Here is a 19,204-nt window from a genome sequence, read left to right as displayed (position 1 = left end):
TCTTAAAGGATCTTAAAGGTAAGGTAATGGAACGGTTCGTTGATCCCTTTTATTCAAAAAGAGCTCTTTCCAGGAGTGTCTGAATCCGCGCATGATTTAGGTATCTTCTGCATACTACTGATAGATGAATTGTCCGCAGATGAACACTTTTGCAGTATTACACAAAATTACCAGTACTAACTTGGGTACTAACTTGACACACGTAAAACCTAATGCGTGCGTTGCAATATAAAAAAAATATCATTGCATGTAAAGGTCACGGTAGCAGAACGTCATAATAGAAGAAACGTTGTCAACGTGACGGCATCTCCTATTCCTCACTACACAGTTCCATCTGTCGCAGTAAGCAGTGATTATAAAAGAAGCAAACAAATATTGAATTATTTCAATCCGTGTATACGAAAAATTATGGAAGAAAGAAAGAAGAAGGATCGGTAAGCATATTTAACATTAATTTATGATAATTTATGATAATTTGAATAATGTATATATGTATATTAAAGAAATATAGAACAATACTTAGTAAGGGTATATAGCTACATTAAAAATATCTCTGAGTTGCAAGAACATGAATTAAATTACTTCAACCGTGACAAGGATGCCCATACAGTAACAAAAAAATAACTGAAAAATACAGATGGAAAAACCGCGCTTTATGCGGGGTTCACACATTGCCGATTATTGCTCCCGATTGAGATCAGACAGCAATACGACACGAAAAGTGAAAAAGTCGGATTAGTATCCTCAATTATCTGGAATGTCCTATCATTGTCTGAACGCATTCGTTTTAGTTCGTAACAGATTCCTACGGATCGGGAAGGGTCTAAATAGTTCGGCAAAGCATCCCGACAGTTAGGTGCGTCCCGTAACATTCGGGGCAACTCAGCCGATTTTGTCTAGTCGGATTACAATCGTGGCTTTGTCGTGACAGATTCTGCTGTATCGGATCGAATTCCGAACAATGTCTTGTGTATTCTGGACGGTGTCCCGTGGAACGGGAATGATCCGGAGTAATTTTTCATAGTTGTTTTTCTGCCGATTGAGTCCAGATTGCATCCAGATCTTGTCGATTGCGAACCGTTTTTTGCCGAAACCGTTCCGAAACAGTCCCGTTATTAATATGAAATTCGTCAATGATACCCACGTCAGAGTCCCGACAATAACAGAATACAATACGACTGAGACCAGACAAAGCCGTTTGCAATGCGATAGAGCGGACTATGATAGGATTACGTTCCGACAGTACTTGATCATCCCGAATATGCCGACAGTTTTCGAACGGATAACTTCCGTCAGCGTCGGTTCACTGTCTGATCTCAGTCGGATAACATTCGGTAGAGTCGGGACGCAGTCGTGACAGACTCGGTCGAATTTTACCTGGCGAAAAATACAAATCGGATTAGAAGCGGATTCAGAACGGTATTATCGGGACTAATTCGCTTAGAAACGGTTGAATATCGGTGCTTCCTGAATACTATCTGATTGTTGTCGTGATCAAATTATTTTTTTTACAAATTTTAATTTAAGTTTGAATTTTCATCCACGATTCACAGGATCTTGATCAGACTTTTAATAAATTTTAATCGGGAATGGTCCTATCAAGAACGGTAGTAAAAATCGTGAATGTGTGACCCCAGCTTTAAACTTTGACCACGACCAAATTAAAGTGACAAATTCAGATAGCAAGATAATATAATAAGAATAGTATTAAAAAAAATGCCACTACTTCTGCGTCTACATATAATAATGATTATTTTTTTTTGAATTTGACCGGAAAATAAGTACAATAAATTGTGGGTTATTTGAAACTGTGCTCAAACGTAAGCAATGTATTGGCTCCGTTATAAAACGGTAGTTTTATGAAAACATAATAATAAATATATAAATGGATGATTAGCAAAATAATCTTGTAAAGAAATGTTGAGCTATTTATTGGTCAACAAGGTAGTAAGTCTCCATATTTGTCTAGTAAACAGTCTCTTTTGATACTAGATTAAAACACAAACGCATTACCGGTAAGATACCACCGTGGTGTATTTCCGTCATTCGATATATCATTGTTTTATACGGTCTTATTCCAGTTGTGGAACCTTACCACCGAGATATACCTCCATCATTCAATACATCAGTTTTATACGGTCTTATCTAGTTGTGAAACCTTACCACCGAGATATACCTCCGTCATTCAATACATCATTGTTTTATACGGTCTTACCCGGTTGTGGAACCTTACCTTTTTTTAACTCAGCAAATATATAGACAAAAACTTTATTTTTTTCTCTTTTGTAGTGATAAAGTCGAGAATATGGCACCTACAAAGCAGACTGTGCACAAGAAGACGATAGAAAGAAGTAAGTTTAAGAAGACACTTCATCGTGTTAGATTCCTTTTTCAGTTTGTTTGGTCACTCGGGGGACTATTTGTTTTAATTGAAAACCGTCTTTTGGTTCGGTTAGAAAAACAATAAGGTGGAGCTTGATAAGAATGGAATTGCGATGCTTTTATATGTATTTTGATTTCGGTGTAGTATTTTAAATCTGACTTAAAAAAAACAACGGTAACAAATTTTACATTTTGTTACAACTGTTTACCTTGGGAATGGTACATACCATTTCAAGACTTTGATAAATAGACTTTGAAATCAAGTAATGAATGATCATCGAGGGAGCGGCTTTTCAAGACCTTCTTGCTGTTAGTAACATTACGCGCTTTTGGAAATGGTGTGTAGCACTATGTTTTTACTGCATGGAACCGCTGCTTTCAACTTAATATCCCAAGTCAAATGCATTGATCGTAAAAAACGAAAACGAGAGAAGGAACCCCTCTCCACACTTGTCAATCCTGCACTGTTATGACCGTGCTAAGTCTAGTACCAACCCATAGGTAATGGCCAGTTATCATACTTCATGTGTGTGTCCTTTCGGTAAAGTGTTTATGACAGTTATAATATAGTGTGTTTTTTGTGAACAACCTTTTTTTTTTTTTAACTCGGAGCTTGACATTGTAGAGATATATTTGAACCTGTATGTTGACTTCTATATGTCTTTTCTTTCTTCTTTTTACTAGTATTCGTTTTGGTGCAATTTCATCATCTCATTAACATATATTCAAAACTCATTTATTCAATTGCAAAATTAGACAGAAAGAAACGATGACAATGGATCAGACTGATTGTAATAGGTGTATTGTCTAATGGGAATTAACATACCACATCATTAACTAATTTGTGTATTTTGTAGTCGGATCAAGAAGACAAAAATTCAAGATAGAGTATGATACAGTGGAAAACGTAGACAGGACAGGAAATGAGTAAGTTTTGTCTAGTTTTTCTATATAGAATAATATAAGACAATATAGAATTCAATTCTCTGTAATAAAAAATATGATACAATATCAAATTTAATCTCTGTAAAAAAAAAGTAAAGTCCAAAAACCATGAAGTTCAGCAAAATATACCGTATTACCACATCCTTACGACGATTGTTAATCTTCCACAAAAAAAACACATCCTAAACCGGATATGAAATTTCAAACTAGATGAAATTTACAAAAACTAAAAACATACCTCCAGCACACAACAGAGACAACAAAAAAAAATCAGGCGAACGAACACAAAGCCATCGAGTACATATAGAAACCAGGTGCTCCGCTGGACGCAACTGCATACGACCGCAGAAGTTGAAACTTTAACAGTTGGGGCAAGTATGGACACCACATTCAAGCTTGATACAGCTCTAAGTTTTGATTGCGACAATTTTTTTAATATAATATGAGTTTTTGACGCAAAGCAAATTTCAAGATCTTACAAATCTATTGCGCAATATTGAAAACAACTGCCACCCTCTTTTTTGCAATTAGTTCAAAACCTGACAATTCTTAATACATCATATACAAGTAGAGTAAGGGAGGTTAATCCAAACCTACCCAACATTGTATGTTAAATGTTTTAGAATTACCTCCCTTTTACTGCTTTTTAAATTGTCCATTGACCAGATACCTAGTTTTTCCCCTAATTCTGAAACATTTTGAGCCATAACCCCAAATAATCAATACTAACCATCCCTTAATGGCAAGGAAACTTGTGGTTTAATTTCAGAGAGATTCATATACATAAGTTATTGTTTGAAAACTACAACAAATATTATTTTGGGTCCCCTTTTTGACCCCTAATTCCTAAACTATTCTTACTTTAACCCTCCAAATCAATCCCAACCTTCTTTTAGTGGTTTTGAACCTTCTTGTAAAAATTTATAGAGATCCATACACTTTAACACAAGTTTTTTGTCTGCAGAAAATGCTTCTTATCGGCCCTTTTTGCCCTTAATTCCTAGACTGTTTGCCCAATAACCCCTTAAAATAAATCACAACCTTCTACTCATGGAATTAAACATTGTGGTACAATTTCAGAACAATTGAAATACTATTACACAACTTTTTGTCCTGAAACTAGATAAAAGGCTGTTTTTGGCCCCTTTAGGCCCCTAATTCCTAAACCCTTGGTACCATAACCCCCAAAATCAATCCTAAGCTTCCTTTTTGTGGTTATAAACATTGTGTACACATTTTATTGATTTCTTTTTATTTATTAAAAAGTTATTATACAGAAACAATCCGTCTTCGAACGACGCAGACGACGCAGACGACGTGATACCAATATACGACAAAAAAATGTTTGCAGTCGTATAAAAAAACACTATTTTATGTAACGAATTGCTATAAATTACATTGAAACTAAAAATAAAAACATTGTTTCAGATTGCTTGCCAATTGGAAGTGCTTAGTTCAAGAAAAAGAGAAAGAAATCCACACAACCTCCAAGAAACTACAAAACAAGCAACCAAGCAAACTTTCCGAGAATAGGCTCAGAGAAGTCAAAGAGGCATATATGCACAATCTACAAATTTCCATAAAAGATAGGCTTTATTACTTAAGGAAACAAAAACAGTTTCTTCTTGATAAACAGAAAACCTTGAACAATGTTTACAAAACAATTGAAAAGAGCAACCGCTCAAGAATTCCAAATCCTTTCCCACAACTCATTCTTGACGTTAAACGCGATCATTACAAACTGTTCAAGGAGGAACTTCTGATTTCATCAAATGGTAGCATAAACAAGTATAAAAGACAAATATACGCGAAAGAACCCTCTGAAACTATTCTTAAACTACCACAATTGGTACCTGACAAAGAGCAAACATGCATACAAGAACACACCTCAACTAATCGCCCTGGTACTTCAAAACTGCTTCCACCATTACAGATCTTACCACGAAACATAAAAAAGACATTAGTCGTAAACAAAATAAGGGATGAAAAGAAAGATAAAAGTAAAGTTAGGTCAACAGAATCAATGTCTAAACCAGCACCAAAGCAACCAGCACCACAGCAACCAGCTGAGACAACAGCTTCCAATGAAGTTGTAGATATGAACGCAGAATTAGGTTCTAAAAGGGTAAGATGGAAGAATAAAAACCAAACTGTAAGGCTGCAAAAGGCATCTCGTAAAAATAACTATGCCAGTGATAGAACTTACCGATTTTCCAGGCTTCATCTTTCATCTGGTAAAAAATGCTTCATCCCTAAAAGCAAAATGGTTAATGAAAGATACTGCACCACAAGAAAACAAAACAGAAATGTAGGAAAGCAAACAGACATAGAAAAAATAGACCGATACCCAGAACCAGATCGAATTCATACATTGCCACGAAATATGAAAGAGACATATATTGGTAATAAGATCAGGAAGGAAAGGAAAGAGAAAAGTAAATTTATTCCAAAGCAATCAATGTCTATATCAGCTCCACAGAAGACAACAGCAAACGGTGGAACTTTAGATATGAACTCAGAATTAGCATTGAAAAGGACAAAATGGGAAAATAAACTTCCAAATTTTAGACTGCAGAATGCATCTGGTAAAGATCGCTACATCTCTGATAGAAATTACCGATTTTCCAGACTGCATAAGTCATCTGTTAAAAATTGTTATATACCTAAAACCGAAAGTATCAAAGTAAGCAAAATCGTTACTGAGAAATATAGTACAACAAGAACACAAAAAAGGACTGTCAAAAAGCAAACAGAAGTAGAAAAACCGGACAGCTACCCAGCACAGGATCAAATTCATACTTGGTCACAAAATTTAAAAAATATCATGAATGAAAAGAAAGATAAAAGTGAAGTTCTGAAATCAATGCCTTTATCAGCTCCACAGCTGACTGATGAGACAACACATTTCAATAAATTGTCAACAGAACAGCAGGTCAATGAGACAACAGCATTCAATAAAATGTCTTCATCAACAGAACAGCAGGCTGATGCGACAACATCATTCAATAAAATGTCTTCATCAACAGAACAGCAGGTCGATGAGACAACAGCATTCAATAAAATGTCTTCATCAACAGAACAGCAGGTCGATGAGACAACAGCATTCAATAAAATGTCTTCATCAACAGAACAGCAGGCCGATGAGACAACAGCATTCAATAAAATGTCTTCATCAACAGAACAGCAGGCCGATGAGACAACAACATTCAATAAAATGTCTTCATCAACAGAACAGCAGGCCGATGCGACAACAGCATTCAATAAAATGTCTTCATTAACAGAACAGCAGGCTGATGAGACAGCAGCATTCAATAAAATGTCTTCATCAACAGAACAGCAGGCCGATGAGACAACAGCATTCAATAAATTGTCTTCATCAACAGAACAGCAGGCTGATGAGACAGCAGCATTCAATAAAATGTCTTCATTAACAGAACAGCAGGCTGATGAGACAGCAGCATTCAATAAAATGTCTTCATCAACAGAACAGCAGGCTGATGAGACAGCAGCATTCAATAAAATGTCTTCATCAACAGAACAGCAGCTCGATGAGACAGCAGCATTCAATAAAATGTCTTCATCAACAGAACAGCAGGCTGATGAGACAACAGCATTCAATAAAATGTCTTCATCAACAGAACAGCAGGCCGATGAGACAGCAGCATTCAATAAAATATCTTCATCAACAGAACAGCAGGCCGGTGAGACAACAGAATTCAATAAAATGTCTTCATCAACACATCAGCAGACTAATGAGACAACAGCATTCAATAAAATGTCTTCATCAACACATCAGCAGACTAATGAGACAACAGCATTCAATGAAATGTCTACATCATCACAACACCTGATAGATGATACAACAGAGTTCAATAAGATATTTACATCAACACAACAGCAGGCCGATGAGACCACTGCTTCAAATACAATGTCAAAATCAACACAACAGCAGGCCGATGACACAACAGCTTCCACTAAAATGTCAAAATCAGCACCAGATCAGACTGGCGAGACAAAAGTTTCCAGTACGATTTTAAATTCCACAAGAAAACAAAAAAGAAATGTAAGCAAGCAAACAGTAAGAGAAAAATCGAACATCAACTTAGAACCATACCAAAGTCATTCTATGCTGGGTATTGCCGTGGACGATAGATATCCCACTGAAGACACCTTTCATCAGCTAGATGATAACGAACTGATAGGTTTTTATCAGGTGCAAGAAAAAGATTTGTTTCCTGTCATCGAAAATATGAGTGACATCAAAGTGATAAAACTGTTCAAGAAACTGCACGACCACCATATTGCAGTCATTCAAAGTAATACCGTAGATGACATTCAGAGCTCGAGCTCTGGTAGTACAATAGATGATATCCAAGATGCAAGAGAAAATGATGGTACATTGCAAACAACAATGAAAACATTTGTTAAAAAAATTATTCCAGATTGCATAACGAACGGTAACCAATGTCAACCAACAGAAACTCTTTCTTCAAATTGGCAAATTATAAAAATCCGCTCTGGAACTAATATTAAAACACGATATATTCCTATGCCACCCAATACACTAAAACCAAAAACATCAAACGCCAGACTTAAACGATATCGTAGAAAAATGGATGAAAATAACAATCCACCAGAACCTAAAGAGAAATAAGATTCTGAATGTTTAACGCTTCATACTTTCATCAGAAGATCTTTAGTGAATACCTCAAGATATAATAGATGTAGCAGGGAAAATGTTGAAAATGATAAAATAGAGAGTAAACATCATAGGATATCAAGTATAAAACAGTAATTCAATAGCAGTAACAGAATGACAATCATATCACATATATGTACATACTTTTTTGTAAATAAAATAAATAAAAAATAATGTTATTTTGTCAATATGTCTGTTCCATTGCACAACCTAAATATCTAATATTTCATTGGAAATCTAACATTTTAACAAATAATGAAAGCATGAAGCAGCTTACACGCCACTAAAATTAAATCTTACATCGTATGAAATCTAGATTGATTGATTAATTGATGCGCAACGCGCCTATCAGCATCTTTGTGCTATTTCGTGGTAGTCAGTTTTTATTGGTCTAGGAAGTCAAAGAGCCGAGAGGGGAAATACATATTCCTACATACTAATCTTAGTCAATTAAATTTAGAGTCTAGCTCATCTGCCACATGCAGATTTGCTACCTGCAAAGACTAGTGAACACAGCTATATCACTACTTGAAGCAATGGGCCACTAAGGTCTATCTTTATGCATGAAAAAACTCAATAAATTTAAGTACTGGTGAAAGGAGTAAATATATAAGAGGATGTTTTTAAATTATAGCATGTCTTTTTCTTTTACATACTTTTACGTAACAATTTTACGTCGTATAAAGTGAGTTAGCTAAAGGAGGACCCTGATTCTCACAATCGAGTTTATCAATACAATGTATCCTATTGATAATTGTTACAGCAAAATGCATTGAGTGTGTAGGTAAAGGTTATGTATTTTGCTAGTTTGCTTGTTGAATAAAAAAAAGTTGGTAATACATAATCACATGACAATCCATGGATAACATGAAATGGGCTGAGTAGTCATTGCAAAGTGTTGTTTGAACTTTTTAAGATAAGGTTGAGACTTGGAAGATTAAGCTATCAAACACATATACAGGAGTTTTTAGACAATCTAAGCCCCCCCTCCCCCAACAAAACCCCAACCAACACAAAAATACCTGGATTGTCCAAAGAACTTTGTATCAAGTAAGGTTCTTCAAACGATTTTTCAGTTTTTTATTAACCAGGCAGTTGGGGGTAATGACAACACTTTGAATTGCTGCAGCACGTGTGTTGGTCAAATTAACTAAAACAATATTATAGCAAGCCTGTAATGAGTTGGACTGTCCTCTGGTATTTTTAGTCACTCTTTTATCTGAAATATATGGAGCAGTTCGGAAGCTTTTTCAAATTAAATGAATTTATTATACAAGTAGAAAAGACGTAATTAGTATAATAAGAAATTTAAGGTTTTATTGAAACCTGTCCGTCAAACCATCATCATATTCAATATTTCACTATGATTTCTTTCAATTTCAAATGAAGTGATCTTATTGCACCATGTCATAACTACACGTCACTTTTATTCTTTAATTTAAATATACATAAGATTTATCACGATAACAAAAGTTCAGTGTTTTTTTTTTTATTTTTCAAGGAGAAAGTCTCTGTTCAGCTTAGATGTCATGGCCAATATGAGCTTAACTGACCATAAAATTTAACAATTGAGAATTTTCAAAATTAAATATTTACTGATGTAATTACATTATTGACCGTTATGTCGCATAATTAAGGTGACTTATGTATCAGACACATTGAAAGGCTATCAAGTGTGTCCTCATATGTAGCTTTGAATTATTAAAATGTGATAGGGTTGAGACAATTCAACTTGCATTATTACACCTCTTTCGACCTTACGCAATAAAAAAAATAGCTAATACGTTCGCAGTGCATAAAATGCCAGAACCGTTGCTTATTTTACGTTTTGTCAATTGTTTTCTATTCTATATCGTGACATTTTTGGTTTGGATTCACATGTCTTATGATTCTCTACTGTAACGATTTTAGTAATATTGCCCAACAAAAAATCACTTTTTATAATCCATTGACAAATAGACCTAGTGACTGCAAAATCGAGAAGATTATTTCTTTCGTTAAATTTGGCCAGAAACCAAAAAATGTTTTATAAAGCATCATGATTCCACTTCAAAAAACATTTAAAATGATTACCACTGGGGGAGGGGGGAATGGTTTGAATAATTGAACAAATATATTTAGGTATTGAGTATAATCAGAAGAACATCCACCCTAAAAAAACTAAAAGAAACAAGTTTTATACCACAGCCAAATATGGTGCTCTATTTAACTATTAAGATCTTTATCAAGACTGCAAAAAAGATACTTTTGGACACCTTTGACAAAAATTCAATATTTTTCTAGAAAATGGAGGTTCGCACAAGTAAAATGGAACTCTACCAAGTGTTTAATGTACAAGCATAATATATATTTCGGCAAATTGGTGATTATGGTATGTATGAGCACTGAAGGGTAAAGATTTTATTCATTTTGAAACATGAAAATCAAATTTAACATTGATTTATTTTAGTAGTAAAAGTGTGGACACAGATGAGTGTGGATAGTATGTTTGAATGTTATTAGTATTACACATATAATTCAGTAAATGATCATAGATCATCATAGTATGTGTGAGCACTGAAGGGTAAAAATTTCATACATTTAATAAAATATTTAATCTGAATCTGAATCTACATTTTGCAACATGAACCTCAAATTAACATTAATTGATTTTATTGTTTTACACATCAGGCAAAATTTTGAAGGAATCATCTGTCATCTTTCTTTGTTCATTATGGTACCTATTTTAATAATAGATTAATATACCATTCACAACTTAGGTAATTTTTATAAAAAAAAAAAAAAGGTTTTGTGACAAGAATTGTTATACACTTTGCAGCTTGAAAATCTGTGTATGTAATTATGAATAAATTGCGTGACATTTGGCTAGGTGGGATTTTTTAAATGACTGTTCTTCTCACTACATGGTTATAAAAGGAAGAAATGTGTATAAAAATAAGGAAATGTGGCATGATTGTCTATGAGATAAATTTCCACCAAAAAAACAACTGCCTTGGAACTTACCAACCTTGCAGTCTTCAATAATGTTTACTTTGTATGGAAAAACACCAAGGAGGTCGAACATCTGAAACAAATTTTCGAAACCTCCTTAAAACAATAAGATCTGGTTCATGTGGCTCAAAGAATTTGTGTAATAAAAAAGGCTTGACAATGTATTTGTCCGAATTTTCTCTGACCTACAATGATTTACTTTTACAATTTGTGATTTGGATGGAGAGTTGTCTTATTGGCACTCATATCACATATTCTTATATCTTTTTAAGCTATTTACTGTCATAATAGAAAGGAGTAGAGTAGGTCATGTAAGGGCCGATTATGGCCTTAAATTTCAGGTTCATTTAAAGAAAGTTTTTGGACACTTTTTAAACACTTAAGTGTCTATTTCAATTGATTTGATTAGTTATTGTGACAGATTTAAACTGATTTAGTCATAAAAAACACTTCGATTCAGGCTTAAATGTGAAAAATCTATCAAATATGCCAGAAAACATTACTTTTCAGATGGTTTTTGTCAAAAATGAAAGTGGCTGGATCCGTGTTCATTCTCAACCTTTATATAATGTTATGCATTATCATCAAATACAACTTACATTTCAATATTATTTATGAATGAAAACGAATGCCGCCACTTTGATTTAAGACGTAAACCGTCTAAATTTAACTAAAATGCTAAAATTGTGAAGATTTTATTAATTAAGCATGACTTAATGATGCTAGTACCCGATAAATGTACATTGTATTGTCAAAAACAGCCTATATGTATGTAGCAGAAGCATTCTACTATCCAATAAATAGCTAAAAGATTACAAATTCACAATTTTGTAAAACTGCTATATTTTGGGGCCAAAAAGGTGTCTGTCTTACTGAACTAACTTACTCCTTTCAGTAATTGAAACAAGTTCAAGATTTTAAACTTTATTTGAATTTTCAAATACATCAAACAATACAAATGAAACATTTTAAAAATAAATGCATGTAAAACATAAACATATGAACATGATTTATACATTGCTTTACTATTATAAATCTGTCAACTACTAACACTAACAAAAGCTGTCTGTGTACCTTCTATAAAGAGTTGTGATGAACATGATTGTGATTTGTGTAGATTGTAAAATTATAGTGCAGTTACTTCTATGATTACTTAAATGATTCCATTTGTCGAGTAACTTATGTAGATTACAAAATCATTTATATCTCTTCAATAGTGATAATATCTTACATATAAATGTATGATTTTAGCTAAAGAGAACTTTATATTTCGAAAATACTTATTCATATAAATAACTGCTTCTACTTCATTAAATTTGGTCTATTATGGGTTTAAAATATGATAAAAGGCTTTTACATCTATTATACAATTAATAAAGATGTAGAATTTCAAATAAAAAAAGCCCAAATGAGATGAGAATAAAAATAATAAACCCCCAAAGAGTAACTAGTTATTATTAATAAAGCTGAGCTCTGTAAACTTTGGAAGCAATGCTTTGCTTATCTTTCAATAAAAAAATCAAAGCCTAGCATGAGTTGTATTTGCTGAACCAATTAATAACAACAAATACAATACATTTCATGTTGTTATCTCCGGCATCTCATACAGACAGAGACAGACAATCTTTTTGTGAAATTCTAAAAAGATAAAAAAAAAAATAATCTTGTAGTTTTTTTGCATTGATATCATTTCTTTTATATCTACAAAGTAGATTTTAAAAAGGAAAGTTAACCAATAATAAAAACTAAACTGGAAAAGAAGTATAACTCTTCTAAAATGTTGTTGTAGTAATCCACACAAAATGAAAATATTTTTAACAATAAGCCATTATTAACTAATTTATCATAAATATATCTTATCATTTCTAACAAACAATATCTTTGATTATTTAAGAATAAATTCTAATCTTTTTAAACATGATCTTATTACTTTTTTCTAACTTTAACTATAATGTATTGCATCTAAATCCTGAGAGGGTAAGTAAGACATTGAGAAAATACCTGTGCAACATAAAATTAAGTGTTATCAGTCTTCAGTTGTCTTTTAACTTTGTGATTTTGGTGAAATCTTGTGTCTTTAGTCTACGTAGCCTTCTTGAATAGTAGTCTGTCATTTAAAAATATCTATGACTTATTTATGAAAAAAAAAATGATAATAATTTATTTCCTTTTATAATAATGTGTTCTATGAGAAAAAGTTATGGTTTAATTAACAAGTAAACAAAACACAAAACATTTATATTGCATTTTGTGTACAGCAGTAAGCCTATCATAAAAACAAAGAAAAGCTTAACAAAGTAAAAAAAATAAACAGAAATGTATAAATAAATCAATAAAACGAGATTCGATACATTATCAGGCCACATTTGGATATTTGATGTCATAAAATACAAACATCTTAACCAAGTTTCTTCCCCAAGTTGTAAATTCAATAAGCAAGTTACGCAATCTTTTGAAAATAAATGGGGAATGTGTCCAAAGGTGTACAGACGGACAATGGTAACCCTCCTCTACAGGGGCATAAAAAAATTGGACAACTGAAATACAAATTGCTCAAGTAAAATAGGCTTGACTACGATAAGCTCTCTTAAATTTCCTGGGCAAATGTTATTTCAATAAATAACTGACCATTTTTGGAAAGCTCTGGTTATAATTTGAATAGTATTAACCACTGATTAACTAATATATAGTTCTGGTGTAACCAATGAATGTATGAAAAGTTTAACAAATGAATTTGAGACAGATGAAAGTATTAAATAAATAAAACTTGTAAAACTAAACAAAAACACACACCTTTTGCAGATTTTGAATAAGGCATAGGCTATGTAGATATTATATAAAAAATGTTCATGCTAAAATAGAATGATAGCTCTTACAATGTGACCTTGACATGCAGAAAAAACAACCAATGTGAATGCTATAAAAAGTCTAACAAATGGTATAAAATACAAACAAACAAAAATACGTAAAAAAAGCACACAAAATAAATTAGTTGCAAATAGAATATATGCATAAATCTGTATCCAATACTAATAAGAATGTTTTGATTCAAATAAATGGCACAAACAATTTAACATTTATTGTTAATTCAGAAATTATAGCAAGGTTTGTATTAATGCAACTTATGTTTACTGAGTGAGTATAGCAATCATGCAATAATGCAGTGGCGGATCCAAAGGGGGGAACCCCCTTTTTTGGGACGATCAATGCATTTTAATGGGAGCATATAGTTAGAACCCCCCCCTTAAGTCTGGGTTGGGAACCCCCTCTTTTAAAAATGGCTGGATCCGCCACTGTAATCAGAACTCAAATTCTGATATCTGATGCATATATATTTGTAAGCAGATTTACCTGAAATTGCAATTGTCCCCCTATTTCGTTGGGAGAGTTGCCACTATTATTCAATTTTTAAAAGAATATAAACGTAAATCAGATGCAAATCCTTTATATTTTGAGTAAGCATATTAAAGTGACAACGTTTTATAGATAAAATTTACCAGGCACATAAAAATAAGAGATGAAATATTTAATAATTTTTGGGGGGATAAAAAAAAAAAAAAAGCTTAAAAGAAATAAAAGGTCAATGAATATTTCTATTAATAGATTAGACTTTATAATGACTGTAAAAGATAAATGATTAAATCTTCTCTCACTATTGCCAAAATAAAAACATTCTTTGGCTGTTTGCAAAAGACAGGGAAGGGAGACAACCATCTGTGATTCTGACAAAAAAATGTCTGGTTTTATTTATTCTTATAAAACGTGTACAACCTATTATCTAGATCTAGACATGAAGTGAAAAAATCTTGAAAAATCAAGCTGTTATTAATGCTAGTGAATTTGTCATTAGTTATTCCTCAAAATATACACTTAATCTAAGACAGGCACTTTGAAATATCTAAGTAGTTGGGTGTCATATACATTTTAGTACAGTGAAAATATAAGTGAAATTCTATAATTGTAACTAAAGGGCAGTAACCCTATTTTGAGAGTTTCCTCCCTTTGGTACCATGTATGTTTTAATGAAACAGCTCTTACCATAAAATGAAAATGAATACCACATTTTAGTGATAATTGCACCAAAATAAAATAAATCAACAAATACATATATACATATACACACATGTAAAACTTACAAATGAATTAAAACAAGCAATATCCTAAAATCAATATCACTTGGTAATAAATACAAAAGCTAGAACTATATATTTTGTTTCTTTAGAAATTGGATGGAGATATTCACTCAGAATAAGTTACATGTACTTTGTTTTCATGTTTTTCTATATTCTTTTTTCTTTAAACACAAAAATTGTGATCAGCAATTCATAAACACTGTGTACTGGCCAAAACCCTTCTCTTTATTTTTAATTGTTTTACATTGCTGCCATTTTTTATTTAACCATTGAAAGGCAGCATCACATAATTAAACAGATTATGAGACAAATTTCTATATTGTATAAATCTATTAAATCGACACAACTAAATATAATAACAATGATGAGGAAAAAAGGATAAATATCTGTATTGTTACATCAAAGGTACCTGGCTTTAACTTGACGCAATATATTTGCTGAAAGTATAAATTTCTTATGCCCAGATGTAGTAAAACAAACAATTGGAATATATTTGCTGGAAGTATAAATTTCTTATGCCCAGATGTAATGAAACAAACAATTATCTTTCAAGCTAGCACAACATGGCAGTTACATGTCTATTTCACATTTAAAGCTATAAATAAACCATCCATCATATACACTTAAAACATTTAATACAGGAAGGAAGTGAAAAGGTGTACAAATGAAATTACAATCTGAACTGGGACATGATGTAGAACAAATTTTCTAAAACAAAAGTTGTTAATAACTTTTCTTGCTCTGTGGATTCATTTATAACTAGTAATCTTACAATGTTTCATATGGACCACAACCCAAAATTTCAGTTATCAAAAAATAATTTAATTTTGGATGTAAGGCTTCTTCTGATTAGCTGACAGTATTTTGTCTGTCAGGTCATAGACATAATTTAGTCATGTGACCATGATGTTATCAATGTTTTTCATGATTTACTCTGGTTTAAAATGGAATTTAGAATTAAATTATAAGAAATGACTGTAATTTTTTATTGCAAAATATTTCAAAAAGCAAAAGCGAAAACTGTTTAGTATATTGTTGAAAATATCATTTTTATTTTTGCAACATGATTTCACAAAACCCCTGTGACAATGACTTATATAGGTCAGTGTTAATGGTTGCATTGCAATAAATAGAAAACTAGAAATGTATAATAATAATAATGTCAAAAGTTAAAATACTTTTGATTCATTAACTGACTAGCTTCAACATATTAAACAACACTTTTGATTAAAAACCTGGCTAAGTATATAACTAAAACATAATGAGATGTCTGTACAATAAATATACCTTAAAATTACTGCAGGGGTTAAATAGTCTTGGCTGCCTACTGAGTTTGAAAGCTTTTGCTGAAGAGCACACATGAATATTTTAAATCAAGGAAAATCCAAACAATTTATGAGACAGTGAACTTGATTTAATGAAGCAAACAATAGCTTGTCGAACTGTATACAGTGATAGTAGATATATTTCTATGTTCAAGTTTATAAAAATGTATTTTTTTCCACAATAACTTTAAACTTTTCTAGAGGTATATATCTTATGTGCATCATCACAAATTTCCTATTTTAAGGTAATACTGAGGTTTCGGTTTTTGAAAAAAATATTGATTAGATATATTTTCCATTTTTGGTGTACAGTTTATAAAAATCCTATCCCTGCTTGACAAATGAAATTTCAACCATAATTCATTTTAATAAAAGTTTAACTAACCTTTTAAACAAATAAAAAATAATTACAAAGTTTAATATACATATATACAAAACAATAACTAATTTATATAATTCAGAGACTTTGTTCACACAAACATACAAGCATTGTTTAAATTGTCTATTATGAGATTATCTTCAATATATATAGATATATATATCCACAACATGTATAGCCGAACCTGGTACACGACACAACCTTTAACCTAAAATCACTGGGATTAAGCACATCAATGGTCCCCGAAGTTTTATTGGAATGTAAAGCTTATATAAATATCATATTACTCCTGTAATATCAATCTGGAAAATAATAGCACTAAGGAATGAAAACTGAAAACTTGAAGGATAAAACAGCTTACTGTGGATTCATTAATATTCGATGGATACCAATTTTCGTGGATTTTGTGGGTACAGGAGAACCACGAATTCAAATGTTCAAATTTTCTAAAGGAATGACTATAGACTTTGCTAAAACCACGAAATTAAATATTCATGAATTTGTAAGTTTTCCTTAAACCCTGAAAATTGGTACCCACGAAAAAAATTGAATCCACAGTATAAGATTGTGATACTTGACAGTGTATCCTATATCCATCTACACTCTAAATATGGTGTGTATCCTATATCCATCGACATTCTAAATATGGTGTGTATCTTTGTATGAATCAGACAGCATGTAAAGTGATACTATATCAGCTTGAAATAAATATAATAACCTTCCTTCCATTTGTGCTTAGAATAACCTTGTATCAATTGTTTAAGTCTTTTACAAGGAAATCAAATCTGTCACTATATCAGAAAATTCGGCAAAATGAGAATGAATATTTTTCTAACTAAGCATCACCCACGACAAACACTTCTCTATTTTTCTCATCCAAAGATCCATTCACATTTATGTTATAATGATTGATGCCTAATGAGTATATGCTACACAAATGTATGCATGGCCGATGGTGCGGCCACGTCTGAAGCTGTCATTTTTTCTGCACCATACTGTCCTATAAATGAACCGTCTTCATTAAATCGACTAGGATCAGGATCAGCGTATTCTTCTAGACTGTCTTTATCACTCTCTAGGGGACCTTTGTCATAATCATCAGGACTACCGGCTAAAGGTTGTGTCTCACCACTGAAAGTAACAAATAAAAATAATTAATTTTCTTACCAATCAAAGTTGTACTTTCTCATTTTTTACATGTGAATGAACAAGTATTACATTTAAATTATTATATTGTCGATGATCGCTTCTTAACATTCAGTAACAAATATAACATGCATATTATGGATGACTTCATGTTACTGAATAGGAAAATAACGCTGTGTGCTGGACTGACACACTTTGTCCAATTGTTTATGTGCTGGATTGAAGGTAAATAACCAGACTATTTTCGTAACGATATGTTGATATAATTTAATTTTGGATGTAACACGTCTTCTGATTGGCTGATGTTATTTTGTTATGAGCCATTAGACATAATTTAGTCATGTGACCGTGACGTCATCAACGTTTTAATATGGAATATAGAATTAAATCATAAGAAATGACTGTAATATTTTTTCTGTCTATTTGAAATATTAAACATAAAAAATGTGGTGAACACTGTTAAATAACCCGCTACGTTCGTTATTCAGTGTGCACCACATTTTTTATGTTATTTCTTCATAGACAGAAAAAATATTAGTCATTCCTTAAATAATATTAAATTTTTATGTCAATGAATATTTAATTTTTTAGATTAGGTAGTTATTCCAGTAAGAAGCTATAAACTTGCATGTGTTTTGTGTAAATCTTGATTAGGAAAAAAGCAATCTTAAGTCTACATGTACATGATTGTATTGTGTCTTACACAAATGTTAAGGTTGATTAACATGACCAAAACTGCAAAATAATGTGATATTTTTATTTTTCATTAGTTTAGGTTTGACTGTTAGACAAAGCAGCATAACTCAAACCACAATAGGTAAATAAATCCACAGTATTGTCTTGCTTTGGTTAGAAAGAACAATGTGTCCATAGTTTACGGATGGCTCAAGCACACTCTAATTTTCTATGTTCAGTGAACTGTGAATTTGGGGGTAAAACTCTAATATGGCATTAAAATTCAGACGATCATATCATAGGGAATGTGTACAAAGTTTCAAGTTGATTGGAAATCAACTTCATCAAAAACTACCTTGATCAAAAATTTTAAAATGAGCAACACAGACAGAGAAACAGACAAAAGATTGAACAAACGTATGCTCAGAGAGAAATACATAACGCCCCTAGGTGGGGCATAAAAATTAATAAAAAAAAAACAAACATGAAAATATCTCTGTACAGGAAGATGATAATACAATTGGAAATG

General features: G+C 32.1%; 2 protein-coding genes across 2 annotated transcripts in view; one reads left to right on the top strand and one right to left on the bottom strand.

The window, feature by feature from the left end:
• The first annotated feature begins 320 nt into the window (after nt 1-320).
• Nucleotides 321-8,142, top strand: LOC134721372 (uncharacterized). The gene is made up of 4 exons (XM_063584338.1): nt 321-434; nt 2,290-2,351; nt 3,240-3,309; nt 4,756-8,142. The coding sequence occupies exons 1-4, from the start codon at nt 409-411 to the stop codon at nt 7,979-7,981; spliced, it is 3,384 nt and encodes a 1,127-aa protein (XP_063440408.1). The 5' UTR covers nt 321-408; the 3' UTR covers nt 7,982-8,142.
• Nucleotides 8,143-11,925: 3,783 nt separating this feature from the next.
• The window catches only part of LOC134711995 (neurofascin-like), a 95,989-nt gene continuing 88,710 nt past the window's right edge, over nt 11,926-19,204 (bottom strand). The window contains exon 29 of the mRNA XM_063573113.1: nt 11,926-17,985. Within this exon, the coding sequence (XP_063429183.1) occupies nt 17,784-17,985 (202 nt within the window). The 3' untranslated portion in view covers nt 11,926-17,783. The remainder of the gene's footprint in view (nt 17,986-19,204) is intronic.

This window comes from Mytilus trossulus, chromosome 1 (genome assembly GCF_036588685.1).
Source record: "Mytilus trossulus isolate FHL-02 chromosome 1, PNRI_Mtr1.1.1.hap1, whole genome shotgun sequence".
Lineage (NCBI taxonomy): Eukaryota > Metazoa > Mollusca > Bivalvia > Mytilida > Mytilidae > Mytilus > Mytilus trossulus.
The sequence above is the reverse complement of the archived record's forward strand: the minus strand, read 5'-3'. Positions and strand labels throughout refer to the sequence as shown.